A 19,023-nucleotide genomic window follows, 5' to 3' on the forward strand; every position below is an offset into this window, starting at 1 on the left:
TCATACATCATTTCTCTCTCTCCTTTCTTATTCTATTTTTTCTCTTTTCTTATCTTTTATTTTCCAATTTTCTTTTCCTATTCTTTATTTCATTTTAATTTTATATATTTTTATATATTCATATTTTTTCTTTTCCTTCACATTTTCTTTTTCTTCTCTAATTCTTTTTGTCTCCTGTGTTTCGTTGTTGTTGTTTTTGTCTTTTTTTCTTTTCATATTCCTTTGTAGTTGGTTTTTTTGTCTGTGTTCTTTTCAGTTTTGTTTTGTTTTAGCTTGGTTTGTTCTGTCAACACCTATACAACAATTTGCACAGTGTCATCAGGGTTGGGCCTCACTGTCAGTCAGCATGAGGGTCAAGCCCACCCATGAATGGGACAACAGCAATTAAGACCCAATTACAAAAGGAGGGCCCACATAAACCACAAAAGAGATATTTCTAGAGCACCCAGCTCAGGAGATTGCACCACTGGGTCCCACAGGACATCTACTAAAGAAAGCCACCTCACCAAGACGGGGAGTCATAGCAGTTCTATTTAATATATAGAAACAAACACAAAGAGACAACCAAAATGTGGAGACAAAAAAAAACAGGAGGAATCTCCCGAAAAAGAGCTAAATAAAATGGAGGCAAGCAATTTATGAGAAACAGAGTTCAAAGAAATGATTATAAAAATGCTCGATAGCAGAGAGAGAGAGAGAGAGAGGGAGGGAGAGAGAAACCATGAAAAATAACCAGTGGAAATGAAGAATAACATCTGAAGTAAAAAATACACTGAAAGGGCCCTGGCCAGTTTGGCTCAGCGGTTAGAACATTGGCCTGTGGACCAGAGAGTCCTGGGTCTGGTTCCCACTAGGGGCATGTACTTTGGTTGCAGTTTGTCCCTGCCCTGGTTGGGATCATGTGGGTGGCAGCCACTAGATATCTCTCTCTCTCTCTTTCTTCTCCCCTTTCTCCATCCCACTCTATCTGAAGATAAATGTAAAAAAGAAAAGAGAAGAAAAGAAAAACACTGAAAGGAATAAACAGTAGGTTAGATGAAGCAGATGATTGAATCAGTGAATTAGAAGGCAAGGTAGACAAAATCACTCAAGCTGAGCAGCAGTAAGGAAAAAGAATTAAAAAGCATGAGGATAGTTTAAGGGAACTTTGGAATAACATGAAACATAACATCTACATCACAGGGGTACCAGAAGGAGAAGAAAGTGAGCAAATGATACAGAACCCGTTTGAAGAAAAAAATGCCAAAAAGTTTCTTAACCTGGTGAAGAAAAAAGTCACACAAGTTCAGGAAGTACAGAGAGTTCCAATCAAGATGAACCTAAAGAGGTCCACATGAAGTCATATTATAATTAAAATGGTAAAGGATAAAGACAAAAAGAGAAACTTAAAGCCAGCAAGAGAGACAGTTACCTACAAGGGAGTTCCTATAAGGCTTTCAGCTGATTTCTCAACAGAAACACTACAGGCCAGAAGGGAATGGCATGAAGTATTCAAAGTAATAAAAAGCAACGATTTGAAACTGAGATTACTTTATCCAGCAAGGCTATTATTTAAATTTGAAGGTGAAATTAAAAGCTTCCTGGACCAAAATAAAGGCTGAAGGATTTCACTACCACCAAACCAACATTTCAAGAAATGTTAAAGGGACTGCTGTAAGAAGAAGAAGAAATAATGATAATAATAATAACAACAACAATCTTAAATGTAAATTAATTAAATGCTCCAATCAAAAGACACAATGTAGCTGAATGGATTAAAAAATGACCCACATATATGCCATCTACAAGAGACTCGCCTCAAAACAAAAGATTTATACAGACTGAAAGTGAAGGAATGGAAAAAAATATTTCATGCAAAAGGAAATGAGAAAAAAGCTGGGGTAACAATACTTATATCCAACAAAGTAGACTTAAAAACAAAGGCCATAACAAGAGATGAAGGACACTACATAATACTAAAAGAATTGATTCAACAAGAGGATATAACCCTGGTAAACTTATATGCACCCAATATAGGAGCATCTAAATATATTAAACAAAAACTCTTGGTTGATTTAAGGGAGAGAGAGACAAAACAAACAAACAAACAAATAAACAAAAACAGTCATAATAGGGGACTTTAACACTCCTCTGACATCACTGGATAGATCTTCCAGACAAAAAACCAACAAGGAAACAGCAACCTTAAACAATATACATGATCAGATGGATTTAACTAATATTAAAAAATGTTCCATCCCAAAGCAGTAGAATATACTTTCTTCTCAAGTGCACATGGAATATTCTCAGATATAGATTCTCACATGTTAAGACACAAAATAAGTCTTAACAAATTCAAGAAGTGTGAAGTTATATCAAGCATCTTCTCAAATCACAATGGCATGAAACTAGAAATCAACTACAATAAAAAAACTTATAAACAAGCAAACATATAGAGGTTAAATAGCATGTTAGTAAACAATGGATGGGTTACAAATGAGATCTGGAAACAAATGAAAATGAACATATAACAACCCCAAATCCATGGGACCAAGTGAAAGCAGTACTGAGAGGGAAGTTCATAGCATTACAATCCTATCTCAAGAAGCAAAAATACCCTTCTAAAATAAACAATCTAACCCTATACCTAAAAGAACTAGAAAATGAACAAAAAAAGCCCAAAGTAGAAGGATGGAAATAATAAAAATCAGAGCAGAAATGAATGACACAGAGTCTTAAAAATCAATACTAAATATCAAGGAAACCAAAAGCTGTCTCTTTGAAAAGATACAGATTGATTAACTCTTAGCCAGACTCATCAAAAAACAAAGAGAGAGGACTCAAATGAATAAAATAAAAAGTGAAAGAGGCAAAGTAACAACTAACATCACAGAAATACAAAGGACTGTAAGAAAATACTATGAATAACTTTATGCCAACAAAGTGGACAACCTGGGTGAAATGGACATATTCCTAGAAACATACACTCTTCCAAAACATAATCATGAAGAATAAAAAAATCTGAATAGACTGATAACAACTAATGAAATTGAAGCAGTAATAAAAATAAAATAAAAACTCCCAGAAAACAAAACTCCTTTACTGGATGGCTTCACATCCAAATTTTACCAAACATTCAAAAAATAACTAACATCTATTTTCCTCAAATTATTCCAAAAAATTAAAGAGGATGGAAGACTTCCAAGCTCTTTTAATGAGGCCAGCATTATCCTAATTCCAAAACTAGACAAAAATACTACAAAGAAAGAAAATTGTAGGCCAACATCTTATGATAAATATAGATGCTAAAATCCTCAACAAAATCAGCAAATCATATTTAGCAATACATTAAAAAATCATACACCATGACCAAGAGGGATTTATTCCAGGGATGAAAGTCTGGTACAATATTCACAAATCAATAAACGTCATACATCAGATAAACGAACTGAAAGATAAAAATCACATGATCATATTAATAGATGCAGAAAAAACATTTGACAAACTCCAACATTCATTATTGATAAAAATTCTCAGAAAAGTAGGAATAGAGGGATCATACCTCAACATAATAAAGGCCATATATGACAAACCTACAGCCAACATCATACTCAATGGGCAAAAACTAAAAGCATTTCCCCTAAGAACATGAACAAGACAGAGATGTCAACTTTCACCACTCTTATTAAACATAGTCCTGGAAGTACTAAGCCACAGTGATCAGACAAGAAGAAAATATAAAATACATCCAAATTAGAGAGGAGGAAGTAAAACTGTCATTATCCACAGATGACATGATATATACATAGAAAACACTAAAGACTTCACCAAAAAAATACCAGATTTAATAAATAAATTTGGCGCCCTGGCCGGTTTGGCTCAGCGATTAGAGCGTCGACCTGTGGTCCTGAGAGACCCGGGTTCGGTTCCCGCTAAGGGCATGTACCTCGGTTGCAGTTTGTCCCCGGCCCTGGTCGGTTGTGCGGGTGGCAGCCACTCGATGTGTCCCTTCACGTCGATGTTTCTCTCTCTCTCTCTGTTCCTTTCTCTCCCTCCCGCTCTATCTGAATAAAAAATGGAAAAATGTCCTCGGGTGAGGATAAAAAAATAAATAAATAAATAAATAAATAAATAAATAAATAAATAAATTTGGCAATGCAACAAAATATAAAATTAATATCCAGAAATTGATGGCATTTTTATACACCAATAATGAACCTTCAGAAAGAGAAACTAAAAAAAAAAATCTAATTTACCATAGCAACAAAAAAATTAAGATAATTAGAAATAAACTTTACTAAGGAGGTTAAAGACCTATACTCAGAAAACTACAGGACATTGAAAAAAGAGATAGAGGAAGATACAAACAAGTGGAAGAATATAGCGTGTTCATGGATTGGAAGAGTTAACATAATTAAAATGTTCATACTGTCCAAAGTAATCTATAAATTCAATGCAATCCCTATTCAAATATCAATGGTGCCCTGGCCGGTTTTGCTCAGTGGTTAGAGCATTGGCCCACAGATGAAAGAGTCACGGGTTTGATTATAGTCAAGGACACGTACCTCAATTGCAGTTTGGCCCCCAGCCCTGGTCGGGGATTTTGAAGAAGGCAACCACTCAATGTGTCTCTTTCACAATGATGTTTCTCTCTCTCTCTCTCTCTCTCTCTCTCTCTCTCGCTTCCCCCCCCCCTTTCTATCTGAAGATAAATGGAAAAAAATATATATCCTCAGGTGAGGATTTAAAAAATAATAATACAACACCAATGGCATATTTAACAGATCTATCTAGAACAAATATTTTAAAAATGTATATGGAATCAGAAAAGACCTCGAATAGCCACAGCAATCTTGAGGAAGAGGGACAAAGTTGGAGGGACCACAATCCCAGATATTAAGTGATACTACAAAGTCATTGTAGTCAAAACAGCCTGGTACTGGCACAAGAACAGACATATAGACCAATGGAACAGAACAGAGACCCCAGAAATTGATGCATGCCATTATGTTCAATTAATATTTGACAAAGGAGGCAAGAGCATACAGTAGAGTAAAGACAGTGTCTTCAATAAATGGTGTTGGGAAAATTGGACAGGTACATGCAAATAAGAAAAAAAAATGAAACTAGTCCACCAACTTACACCATACACAAGAATAAACCCAAAATGGATAAAAGACTTAAATCTAAGCTGTAAACCATAAAAATCCTAGAAGAAAGTGTAGACAGCAAAATCTCAGACATTTCACATAGCAGAATATTCACCAATACACTCCCTAGGGCAAGAGAAACAAAGGAAAAATTAAACAAATAGGACTAAATAAAACTAAAAAGCTTCTGCACAGCAAAAGAAACCAGCATCAAAATGAAAAGGGAACCCACTGTATGGGAGAACATATTTGTCAATGATACATTGAATAAGGCATTAATTTCCAAAATATATAAAGTACTTAAACAACTTGATGAAAGAAACACAAACAATCCAATTAAAAACTGGGTGGAGGACCTGAATACACACTTCTCCAAAGAGGACATACAAACAGCTAAGAGACATTTAAAAAATGCTCACCATCACTAATCATCAGAGATGTAAATTAAAACAATGAGGTATCACCTCACACCTGCCATAATGGCTTACCATCAATAAATCAATAAACAACAAGTGCTGTTGAGGGTGTGGAGAAAAAGGAACCCCTGTGCACTGCTGGTGGGAATGCAGACTGGTGCAACATGGCGTTTCCTAAAAAAAATAAAAAATGGAACTGCCATTTGACCCAGTGGTCACACTTCTAGGAATATATCCTAAGGCTACTGAAACACAAACCTGAAAGAATATATGCACCACTATGTTCACAGCAGTATTATTTAAAATAGCTAAGATCTTGAAACAGCCCAAGTGCCCATCAGTAGGTGAGTGGATAAAAAAGCTGTGGTACATTTACATAATGAAATACCACTTAGCCATTAAAAAGAAGGATCTCTTACCCTTTTTGACAGCATGGATGGACCTGGAGATTATTATGCTAAGGGAAATAAACCAGCCAGAGGAAGATAAATACCATATTATCTCACTTATATGTGGAATCTATTGAACAAAATAAACTGAGGAACAAAATAGAAAGATATAGATATATGGAACAGACTGACAGACCTCAGAGGACAGGGAATTATGGGAGATTGGAGGAGATTAACCAAAGAATTTATATGCATATATGCATTGCCCATAGACACAGAGAAAACAATATGGTGAAGGTCGGAGCCGGGAGGGCGGAGGGACGGGGAGGAGGGGGCTGTGTGAAGTGGGGCAAATGTGGGGCAAATGGAGGACATCTGTAATATTCTCAACAATTAAAAAAAAAATGCAGACATGAGAATCCAGCCATCTTCTATTAAGCCAGACATTAAAGAGAAGTGTAAAACAAGCAACACAATCTTAGTTTTCTCATCAAATTTTTTGTTTAGAAATATAATTATTTTTCATAAAAATACATTATGTTAACATATATGACTATTACTGTTATTTTTAATAAACAAAAAAATAGCATTTCCTCAGTTTCAATTTCCCATGTAGTAAATATCAATAGATATAAACCACATAAACGATTGAGGTCTTCAATAATTTTTAAGAGTACAAGAGGAGCCCTGAAATTTAAAAGTTTGAGAACCTGTGAGGTAGAGAAAACTAATATTAAAGGAAATTCTTACTTCCTCTCCGAAGAGTTGTAGGTGTGGTTTGTGAGCACGCTGTCCAGTTTCTCCTGACGATTCCGGTGGTTTCCCTGGTGTTGCTGGAAGGACAGGAACATGTGTTTGGCGAGCACCTGTAACGGGGATTCCTTGCAGTACTCTACAGTGTGATGAAAACAAGAATTTCTTTTTTAAGTCACTAATAAAGCAAAAGACTTTGGCCCTCATTTCATATCTCTTGAGATAAACACACTGACATTTGATAACTGTATTAAATATCGTTCAGAAGTCAGATAATCCAAAATGAGAAATAATTTAAAAATAATTTATGTTTAATTCTAAATACAGTTGCATTATAATCTTTATGATGGTTTTGTTGTATGACATTGGAATAATAAATTCACCCTCTGAAAACCTGATTACAAAAGAGATGAAAAGTTCTGTACGTTCTGCTCGCTAACCTGCTCCCCACTCCAAACTCCCAGAAAATGCTTTCATTTTTTTAGACTGAGGCAAAGCATCAGCCTTAGCAGAACGCCCTTCTCACATTAAAATGTTTTCTTGATTCATATCTTGCCAGGATGAACAGAAAACTGTTATAGCATCCGGTCTTTTCTTCTATGCTACAAACTGCATATACAAGCAGGAAGGAGGGGATCAATGGGGAAAAGGGGGGGACTTCTATAACACTTTCAACAATAAAACCAAAACTGCATATACATTAGGATATATATGAGGGACAAAACATATCAACAAAAGTCTTAATTAAGCCACAGAGATCAGCTAAATTAGAATTTGAAGGCAAAATGCGTCACTAATGACTAACTTTCAGGCCACTTGAAATGCATTTATTTTTGTGTTGTAGCTCTTTCTGTAAAAGAAATATAAAATAAGTGTAAAGTGAATCTGCATAGACTACAACTATCTCAATTTCACATGGAAGTATTTCGAGCCAATGTTGCCTCTAACTTTTTGATATACCATTATACCATGAACAATCATGTTATGGGCCACCAAATGTGTGAAGACTAAGCGTACACAAACCCAACTGACTTTAGTTACTGAATAACATACTGAATGTCTCAAATTCCATCATACCAGTTGTTAAGAAACAGGCCCACCCAGACTAGGCTGGAGAAGATAGGGTTTTGCCAAAACAGAGTCATGGAAAATAAGCTTCCTATCTCACCTAGTTAAATATTTGAATTCAAAGAGAAGTTAAAGTTCAATTCCCAGTATGGCAAATATAGTAGACTGCCAGTCAACACCCGATCCTTCGTGGTTCTCATGTGCTTTTCTAAACTGCTGAGGGTGGACAGGTAAAACTCTCCTGCAGCCAATGCCCTGGATCTAATTTAAGATACACTAAGCAGATGCATTCATATACAACTGGGGAGGCAGAAGGTCCTGATGTTTCTGTTGGCAAGTAGTCATGGCAACACTGAGCTCTGTAGCACTGTTCCAGTTCCTTTTTTTGTGGGTGTTTTTTTGTTTGTTTTTCCACTGAGCACATCAACAGGCATAGTGTGACTCCAGAGTCAAAAGCTGTGACACAAATCACCTGATCCCACAGCTCAGGAGGCACGTTGCCAGTGTTGGCGTCCAGATTTCCCACCTCCCTGACTACGCCAGGAGCAGCAGCTCCCAGCATCCAGTTTAGCATGTTGTGTGTCAACTCTGGAAGCCCTTGCTGCCTACAGCCTGTTTTTCCAATCTTTCCGCTGATTTTATAAGCATTGAATTCCCATTACTAAATCCCCTTTTGCTTAAAATGGCTAAAAATATTTCATTTTTCTGCAACTGAGTCTTGACTAATATATCCAGGAAAAAAACAAAAACAAAGAAAAGGTAAGATCTAGGGGCTGGAAGAATGAGCCAGGAAAGTATGCACATCAAGATCAGGAAAGCTTTTCTAAGATCAGGGAGGATAGGAGTGACTTAAGAAGCTACCTGGAGGCACTGATATATTTTTATCTGGTTCTAAACCAAAAACAAGGTAGTTTTTGTCTTTTGCAATTTACTGTCTTTTCACATTCCAAATGTGCACTGAAGAAATAGAAATTCTGGTTGGTTGAAGGAAAGTGAAAGAAGTCAGTGAGAGCACACAGCTCTGGTAGACATGAACGCGGAACCGCGGTGGAGGCTATGCAAGGTTAGCAACTGTTCTCATATGACAAAGATGAATCACTTACTTTGAAATTCTTCTCCAGATTTTCCCTGCTTCCTTCTTCATTTCTAGAGGGAAGAACCAATCCTTTCTAGAGCCCGCCGCTTAAGAAAATACCACCATTTCAGTTGTTCAGACTGAAAACCTCTTCATCTCCAGGCTCTCCCTCACTCCCCCAGTAATCACTAGTCCTGACCCTTCTCCAGCCAGTTGTCTGTCCTGCCCGTTGCATTTTCTCTCATCTGAGTCCTATGACAGCCTATTTGCTGGTGCCTGACCTCCAAACTCTCCCTCCACCAACCCATGCTACGTACCCCTGCCAGAGTTATATCAGTCACCCCCTTTCCAAATACTTGAATGACTACACCCACAGTAAAAAACCTGAGCTCCCATGCCTGGCATTCAGGGTCCTCCACAGTCTGGGCATCCTCTATTTTGCCAATCCTATTTCCCTCTCCTAATGCCTGGCCTAGCCTACATGCACTCTGCACGCCCATTGGGGATCAAGCCCACAACCTAGGTATGTGCCCTGACTAGGAATCAAACCGCCACTTTTCAGTGCACAGGACAATGCTCCAACCAACTGAGCCACACTGGCCAGGGCTCCATGAGACCTTTACAATGCTCCTCTGGCCCAGTCAAACTTCCTCTTTGCTTCCCTAGTTTCCCTGCCGCATTTGATCTGCTCTTTCGTTATAGAATTTAAAATACATTTTATTCCAAATATCTTTTTCACAGTAGATCATAGACTGGTTTGGAGGGCAACATTAATTATTCATTTTGTTTCCCATGGATGCCAATGTATTGTGTATGAATAAGTATTGTTGAATTTTGGCTGAGCAAGAAAAGTCCCACTGAGAACCATAGGTCAGATGCAGTGGTTCTCAAAGTGTGTTCCCTACCCAACATTATTAGCATCCCGTAGGAACTTGCTAGAAATGCAAAATCTTGAATCCCATCACACCTAATGAATTATAATCTCTGGAGGTGGGGCCCAGCCACTGGTGTTTAACCAGCCCTGCAGGTGGTTCTGATGCGAGCTGAAGTTCCAGAGCCGCTGATATACCGCACTGTTCCCTGAAACAGCCTGATCATAGGAACATGCTGGGATGCTTATTAAATCCATAGCTTCTCAGAATCCTCCTCTAGAGATTCTAATTCAGTGAGCTTGAGATAAAGCCTGAGAATTGATGCACTTAAACACTTCAGGTGGTCCTTATCCCCAGGAAGCAACTAAAAAAAGAGAAAAAATCACGGACATAGTAGGAAGAGCTAGCATTTGGAATGAGGCTAAAACCCAAGATTTTAGCCCCAGTTTGGCCATTTGGAGTGCTATGTGGGGTAGGTCACTCTTCTTTCCTAAGTCCGTTTCCTCATTTATAAGTGGTAACAGGATCAGATCTTTTAGGGTCTAATGCTCAGAAATAATATATGTACGAGTTTGCACATAGTACATGCTCAAAAAAGTGGTTGCTGATACAATCATTATTATTATTATTATTATCATTAAGAATATTGAATGAAGGGAACAGGTCCACCTCTCTAGACTGAGTTAAATCTCCTTCCCTGTCAGCATTGGTCTCCCATGGGGCCAGAGATATACAATGTATTTCTTACTGTAGGTTGCTATCAAAAGAGAAAGCATTTGTACTAAGCTGTGAGCTCTTGTTAAAAATCTCTGCACAGTTCAGTTGGTGTGGCTCAGTAGTTGAGCATCAACCCATGCACCAGGAGGTTGCTGGTTTGCTTCCCAGTTGGGGCACATGCCTGGGTTGTGGGCCAAGTCCCCAGTGGGGGGTGGGCAGGAGATGGCTGATTAATGTTCTCTCTCATTAATGTTTCTCTCTCTCTCTCCTTTTCCCTTCCTTCTCTTTAAAGTCAATAAAGGAAAAAAAAATATTTTTAAATATCTGCACATATATTCTGTGAGTTACATAAAAGTGACTATGAGCTCCACTCTGTGAAGCACAGAGAGAGGGTCTCTGTCCCACAACCCTCTCCCCTCCTTGGTGTGCCTCTGAGTTCTCCCATCACACCTTCATTCTCCCTTCCTTAGCGAATTTATTTTTGCTCCTTGGGGAACAAAATCTAGGGGCGGTTTCACAGGATGGAGCTCACAATCATTTTTATGTAACTCAAAGAAGATGTATACAGGGATATTTTAAGAGAACTCATGTTCAAAAGTTTCACCAAGAACTACTTACATCCAGTATTCTATTTCAGGAATTTTTTAAAGGGCCGGTAGCAAACCACTAAATTGATTTCACAACCATTTACTGGGTCACAATCTAAAATTTAGAAAAAAGCAACTTACAAAAAATGTTGTTTGAAAAGCTAGCTCCTAGATTTAGAAGAGACTTTGGGATTTTACCTTCTTGAAGATGCTAAACTGCAACAAATTTTCTTTGGTATATTCTTTGAAATCTGTGTCAGCTGTAAGGAATACTTTGAATACTTTTTTAAAAGGCAGGGAATAAAGTCTTAACAAAATAGTAAATCTAAAGAAGAAAAACTATTTAACTCTATAATATTCTTATAAAATATGACTAAGGAGGGGGCTTTATTTTTAATCATTGGAATGTCATTGCTACATGCAAACAGTGACATCTGGTGGAATGACACTGCTGTGCTTTAAAAAGAAATTCCAGCTTTCACATACTGGCAGTTACAAAATCAGGTGAATGTCCAAATAATTTCTTTTTTCAGTATTTCTGTATAAAAACAAAAATACATTAACCTAATATATTATCAAACATTGACAGTGCATACTGAAATGACTTTTTGTCATCTCAATCTGTATTTTTTTAAAATGTGCATAAGGCTTACTTGGGCAGGGGCTATTTTATGAAAATGGATATCATAGAAATCTTATTGCGGTTACTATTAATTACAGTTCTAAGTCTGCCACCAATTGTGTTTTGGGATGCAAAATTCTGCCTCAGTTTCCTCATCCATAAACATGAGACGTGTAGGCTAGGGGAATGGGTAAGATGTCCTCCTATGGTAGTAATATATATATATATATATACTTCAGTGACACATATCACCAGGTAGACTGCAAAGAAGGAGTAAGTCTTATGTGTTGTGGCATAACTGCCTGGATTATGCAGCAAGGAACAAGACCAGGTAAAGGCTGTGGTGGGGCAGGATAGGACTGGACCTGACCATCGAGGAATGGCAGGGCAATGCAGGAAATAGGGGATGTGGGGGGAAGTCAGTTCCAGGTGCCTATGTCAGAAGAGAGAAGACAGAACACAATACAGTCAGCCCTCGTTTATTGCAATTAATCAGTTCCAGACTCTACTGCAATAAATGAATTTCCGCAAAGTAGGATTCTTTATTTATAAATCAAATATTTTCACAGAGCATAGAAAATCTGTTTATGACCTTCTAAATACGTTTTTTAACATTATTAGAGCCCTCTAGATATGAAATAACATCCTTCAATTACCATTACACTCATATTACCCAATATATTAGACAAAATAAGAGAAAATAAGACATTTTAGACATTACAAATATCATTATTATTATTGTACATTTAATTACACACACACAGTTCTTACACACAACTACTAACCTATGAGAATAGTGCAACTTGTTCGATGATGAAGCAATGAAGATGAAGAGATGTACTGCACAGCAAAGAAGAGCAAGGTTACTGCTCTTCTGAAGGCACAACCTCAGTAGGAGAGTCTTCAGGTGGTGCAGTATCTTCAGCAGGTACGTCGTCGTCTTCTGCTGATGGAGCACTAGGAGTAGGCAGTAGGTGTCTGGGTGCGTGGCTGAAGAACATCATGATAGGCAGTTGCTGGTGCTGTTTTTTCATATGTGCGAGGAGGCTTTTGTAGGGTTCTATTGCTCCATCAAGTGCATTCTGGAACCGCAATGCACGCATCATTTGTGGGTCCCAACGCCAATCATGTCCTGTACTGCCTTAATAGTTCTCACAACTTGTGAGACAGGCTCGAGTGTAAGGCCAACTTCCTCCTCCTGACCTTCAGGAACCTCTGGCTACTCTTCCTCCTCCTCACTTGCAGACTTAGTCATCTCCACCAGATCCTCGTCAGTTAAGGACACCTGTTCTAGATGATACTTGCCCTCCTCAAGAATCTTCTGGAACGTGTTGTTCACATAGTCCCCTGTGGCAGGCTGGTCAGCAGAGGCAGCTTCTCCATGGAGAACGACACTCTTCAGATGATAACTCTTCTGGAACTTCTCGAACCAACCCTTGCTTGCTGTGAAGTCCATGAACATTGCAGAAGAGGGTCCTGGTTGAGGTTCGTCTGTAAAGCGCTGATAGAGCTGCCTCACCTTCTCCTGGATGATCGGCGAATCCAACGGAATGTTTTCCTTGTGGCTGTCGCTGATCCAAACGGCTAGGGCAGACTCTGTTTTCACTATGAACTTATTACAACTTGTCACAACATGCTTTGCTTCCTTGTTGAAAGAGACAATAGCCATTGCACAGATGTTGTTTTCATCTTTACGGATGGAGGGAACGGTAGACTCATTCAAGTTGTAATGGCGGGCCACCTCCACGATTTTCTTGCCATCTTTGATCATATCCAAGAGTTTCACCTTCTCCTGGATGGGAAGCATCTTCCTCTGGTGCTTAGTTTCATCGTCAGAAGGCTTAGAAGAAGCAACACGTTTAGGAGCCATCATGAGGCTTAGATAAAAGTTCTCAGAAATCGCAAACGCAAGAGCAAAGATGCTTCCGATGCATAGCGATGTAGAAGAGTGTATGAGAGAAACAAACCTGCATGAGGCAGAGCCAATCAGTGGCCAGGATAGGAAGAGGATAGGATAGCCAATCAGTGAACAGCACGCTCTGATTGGCTTGGTGTCACCACACCCGGTTTTTTGGAAAAAAGTTACTGCGCACACACAAGGAGTGATGGAGTGGTTGCACCTGGCATTGAAGGATTTGCGGGAGATGCTCAAATACATAGGCCTACAGTCCATTTGTACAGTAATTTTCATTTTAATTGTAATACAGGGGTGTATAATTGACTCAGACAACCAAGCACACACTGTATCATTTTCACTGTCTTGGTCAACTTTTTAATGAACATATTTGAAAAAAACTGCAATACAGTGAAGCTGCAAAAGTGGAAGCACGAGATGGCGAGGGACGACTGTACTACAAATGCAGAATGACAGACCGCAGGCGGTGTGCTACAGTTGGCGACAGAAAGGTCTCGCACAGGGCAATGCTTTAGTGAGGGGCCACCGGCAATGGGAACACTAAACCAGGCAGTATTTCATGCAGGCTTTCAGTGTTGAAGTAATGAACATCAGGGAAGGCTCCCACAGTTATCAAGGCCTAACTCAGAAACAGTATTTTCATTTCTAAGAGTGAACAAGCAATATATGATAGAACACCTACCTTCTTATAGGCAGAAACTCTGCTTCCAAAATTGGTCATGATGGATCAAATCCCAAACACCAACAGTGAGTAAAGTAGGCTTATCTCAGATTATTCAACTAGAGCTCCTCAGAGCCTTCCTAGCTTATAACAGGATTGGTTTTGAAAGGGAAAAAAAATGAGAATAACTATTCGGAATGAAGGATAAAGAGAAAAAGAGAGAAGAAAGGGTTTTTACAAATTCACAAAACAGTGTTATATAAAGGACAGCACATTTAGAATCACTCAGACCTGGATCCTAGCTCTTACCAGCTCTACATGCATGGACAAGACACTTAATCTCTGAACTACATATTCTTCATTTGGGAAATGGCATTATTTTATCTACTAGATAGAGTTGTTATTAAAACTAAATTACATAATAAATACACCTCAATGCATTTTCTAATAGATATTTTTCTTTGTTCCTATTCAAATATTATTACCCTCTTTGTAGGGTTTCAATAAAATCTTTTGACTGGAAGCATGCTTTATATAGTCAATGTGTAAATTATAAATTGTAGAGATAGTGAGTCAAAATTACTCAAGTACTTGTCTTTCCATTTTAAAATAAAATCCTCAAAGAAATATAATGTGTCAAAACAACATTTTTAAAGTCATTTTTATCAGATGTAGGTATAGATGATATATGTGCATGCACAGAAAAAAACCTAAAAGAATCTTTCTCATATAGAAAACTAATATTAAAAGGTCAGCCTCTACTACAATAGTTTTAACAACCACAGAGGAAAATTGTAGAGGCAAAATTTTCAGATCCTGCCCTATCGCACTCCCAACACCTTCTAGGATTCTGCATGACTAAAGAAATAATATAAACCTGCAGTTTCTGGTTCCCCTACTTATGTTCTCAAAGTAGTGTTCTAATATCTCCTAGATGAACAGTCAAGAAATGCCAGGGAAACCTACCCAGTGTTAACTTTAGGCAGTCAGATATGACCTAACTTCGTTCAAAGATGAGTACACAAAGATCAAATATGAGTTCTACGAAGAGAGTTTGCAAAGTATAAGGAAGAAATATATTGTTCAAAAGTTATGTGAGAAACATTCTTTTGAAAAAAGATCTGTTACAGAAATTTAAGAAAAAAGGTTGTTTGTTTTGACAAGAAAAATTTTTTAATGCTTTCATGAAACAGATAAAGTTCAGATAAGACAAAAGACTTAGTTTTCTTAAGAGGTTGAAAAATTGAGAAAAAAAAATGTTTAAATGCCACAGCAGTATTAAAATGGTAGTTGGAAGAAATATTTCACATTTACAACTCAGAAAATAAAATTATGGATGTGGAACAGTGGTTTGGGAGATAAATGTAAGTAGAGATGATAATTGTAGTGTTAGAGAATAATGACGATCCAATATGTGGCTAATTGATATTCCTGAAGAAACGCACCAAATAAATAGAATGCAAACACTACTCAAAATAAAACAGAGAAAGTCCCAAACTGAAGAGCTGTATTTGCATATCAAAAGGGCTTCCTGTGTAGCAAGAAATATTAATTAAAAAGCAATACACTCTCAAACATATGATAGTGAAATTATTTAATTTAAGGTAAAATTTTAAATCTTATAAGCATCTGGGAGTGGAGGAGAAACAAATTATAAGCAAATAAAAACAGGCTGGTTTCAGATTTCTATTTTAAAACATTAGATATCAGATAATGATACAAACAAAAGCACACATAGACAGACGTTGACAAATATAACAGATTATAGGAAATATCAAAGAAGCAAAAAAAAAAAAGAGAGAGAATACAAAATAAGATGACAAAAATAATATCAAATACATCTGATATGACATGACTATAGAGTGATCCAATCTGTTATTAAATATTTTCTGATTGGCTTAAAAATATTCAAGTCTCTGAAATCTACATGAGACATGAATAAAAAAGATTAAAAATAAAAAGAAGAGTGAACATGTACCATATAAATAAAGCAAGAAATAAGACAAAGTACAGTTTCATTTATTATGTATTTAGTGTACAATCTACAATGAAAACAGGAACGCAATTAACAGTTTCTTGAATATCCTCCCACATAAAATTGTTTTATATTATCACACATCAATTTACATAGTATTTAGTTCTACCTCCTTTCAGCGCACAGAGCTCTACCTCATTCTTGAACATGACTGCAACCCATCCCATCATTAAATGTACCATAAAAATTCTTCCATTGAGGAACACTGAAATTGTTTCCATCTTTTTGTTATTATAAGAACAATGAACAACCTTATGCATTTATCTTAGTAAACGATAGTCATCAGCATTTAGATGGCATTTACAGCCATGGTCCTAGATATAAGATCACTTTGAGAGTGTAGATAGGAGAGAAAAGGTCCCACAATAAACCCTGGGCACGTCAATGTTTTGAAGTCAAGGGATGAGACACCAGCAAGGGAAGGCATAGCCAGGGAGGCAGGAAGGGAACCAAGAGAAAATGTGGTCTTGAAGGTGAAGAAATAAAAAAGTGTTGTAAGGAAGAGCAAATGCAACTGAGCTGAATGCTACTGAAAAGTCAAGCTGAGGACTGTGAGATCTTAAAGTAAATCTGCTTGTGTCATTCTTCCTCAAAAAACGTTATCAACAGCTTCCCAATACACTGTGAATAAGAATCTCTCCTCTTTTACAAATACCTAAGATCTGGAAACACCCAAGTGCCCATCAGTAGATGAGTGGATAAAAAAGCTGTGGTACATTTACACGATGGAATACTATGCAGCTATAAAGAAGAAGTATCTCTTCCCCTTTGCCACTGCATGGATGGACCTGAAGATTATAATGCTAAGTGACATAAGCCAGTCAGAGAAAGACAAATATATGATTTCATTTATATGTGTAATCTAATACACAAAATAACTAATAAACAAAATAGGTCCAGAGGCATGGTTTAGACTAACAGATCTCAGAGGGGAGTGGGTTGGGGGAGACAGGAAGAGATTAACCAAAGAAATTATATACAGATATGTACAGCCCATGGACATAGACAATAGTGTGGTGAAGGCCTGGGGTGGGTCAGGGGCCTGGGGGGGGGCAGGAGGGGGAAAATAGGGGACATCTGGTATATTATCAACAATAAAAATACATAAGTAACTTGTTTTTTAAAAAGGAAGAATCTCCCCGCCTCCAAACTCCAAGCCCTCACACATACACCCTAACAAACATGTACACGGCATCTATAAAATCCTACGTAATCAGACTCTTGCTTCCTCTCCAGCTTCAATTGCATCACTGCTCCTCCTGTTCTCTAATGCTGAACTTCTTTCTAGTTCTCAGATGAGTTCCGACTGTCCACAGCAGGTACTCTCAAACTTCAACGTGCATAAGAATCATCTGCATTTCTAACAGTTTCACAGGTGATGTTGGTGCTGCTAGACTGTGGACTATACTTTTGAGTAGCAAGGACCTAAAAAAATATTCTTTCCCTTTTTCCCAGCTATCTTCTATTCATTAGTCAAGCTTCAATTTAAGCATCATTTCCTCAAACCTTCCAAAACAGCACCCTGCCTCTTGGCATATTGACTGTCACATTCACAGTAATGAATTCACTATCTTTCTTCTCTTCTAGTCTCCAGGTTCTCTGAGGGCACAGATTATGTTTCTCTTGTTTGTAGATGCTTCCCTCGTGCCTAATGCTATACCTACCACATAATAAGTACACAAAAAATATTTGCTGATTGCTTTAAGTGACTATTCAGATCTGTAGTTGTTGACATGGAAGGATAATCACAACACAATAAGTTTTAAAAATCAGGTTACAAAACATTATGTGCACTGCATTATCTCAACTAAATATGATTTATTTTCATACAAGAAGTTTAGAATCATATATTTAAGAATGTAAACAATATTACCTCTGGACAGCAAGATTTTGAGTAATTTTTTTTGCATTTTTTTGGACACTTTGGCATATTTGCTAAAATATTGTATTTTTATTATTATTTTGTAGCACAATAGTAAATGATAGTAAACAATAAATTCTGAAACTGAAACTGAACTTTTTTTTTGCTAACTCTTTATTAATGGTGGATCAAAAAACACAAAAGCAATTTTACATAGTCAAGTCAGTGAAATAGAACATCAGTCCACAAATAGCCTCAATAACACATTGAAATTTAAGGTATGCAAAGCTGACATTTCAAGCCAGTGAGGAAAAGCTGATTTATTGATTAAATTATGCAATTGGCTAGTCATTTGAAAAAACAATAATGCTTATCTTTGTTATCAAATTAATAATAGATGGATCAGAGATTTAATTTTTTAAAAGAAAGCCATAAAATTAATAGATGAAAATATGAGAGAATACATTTAACTTAAATGTAGCAAAGCTCTTTCTAAGAATGATCCCAAAACTAGAACACATAAATAATTTCTAATTTTTACTATATAAAAATTTAAACTTCTATATTTCATAAAACACCATCAACACACTGACAAGCAAACAACAAAGTAAACAGAAGTCCACAATATATGACATATAATTAAAATCTTTAACATGAAAAGATCACTTATCTTAAGAAAAGGATGAATGGCAACTCAACAGAATATGAATTGGTAATTCTCAAAAGGAGAAAAAATTAGCCAAGAAACATCTAAAATGTGTACTTGGTTTAAGCACATACCCATACAAGGGATGTACAGAAGGCTGTGTGCCAAAGTGTTAACATTAATCTAGGTGTTTAAATTCCTCTAGTGATTTCCCTTATTTTAAAACTCAGAATCTAAAATTCCATGCTAAGGATGCTAACTAAATTTCTATAAAGTT

At 37.1% G+C, this 19,023-nt stretch overlaps 1 protein-coding gene across 1 annotated transcript in view; it reads right to left on the reverse strand.

Annotated features, from left to right (window-relative positions):
• The window catches only part of TTC6 (tetratricopeptide repeat domain 6), a 242,117-nt gene that overhangs the window by 91,615 nt on the left and 131,479 nt on the right, over positions 1–19,023 (reverse strand). The window contains exon 8 of the mRNA XM_036244812.1: positions 6,685–6,826. Coding sequence (XP_036100705.1) covers positions 6,685–6,826 — 142 coding nt within the window. The remainder of the gene's footprint in view (positions 1–6,684; positions 6,827–19,023) is intronic.

Source organism: Molossus molossus, unplaced genomic scaffold, assembly GCF_014108415.1.
Source record: "Molossus molossus isolate mMolMol1 unplaced genomic scaffold, mMolMol1.p scaffold_m16_p_1, whole genome shotgun sequence".
Lineage (NCBI taxonomy): Eukaryota > Metazoa > Chordata > Mammalia > Chiroptera > Molossidae > Molossus > Molossus molossus.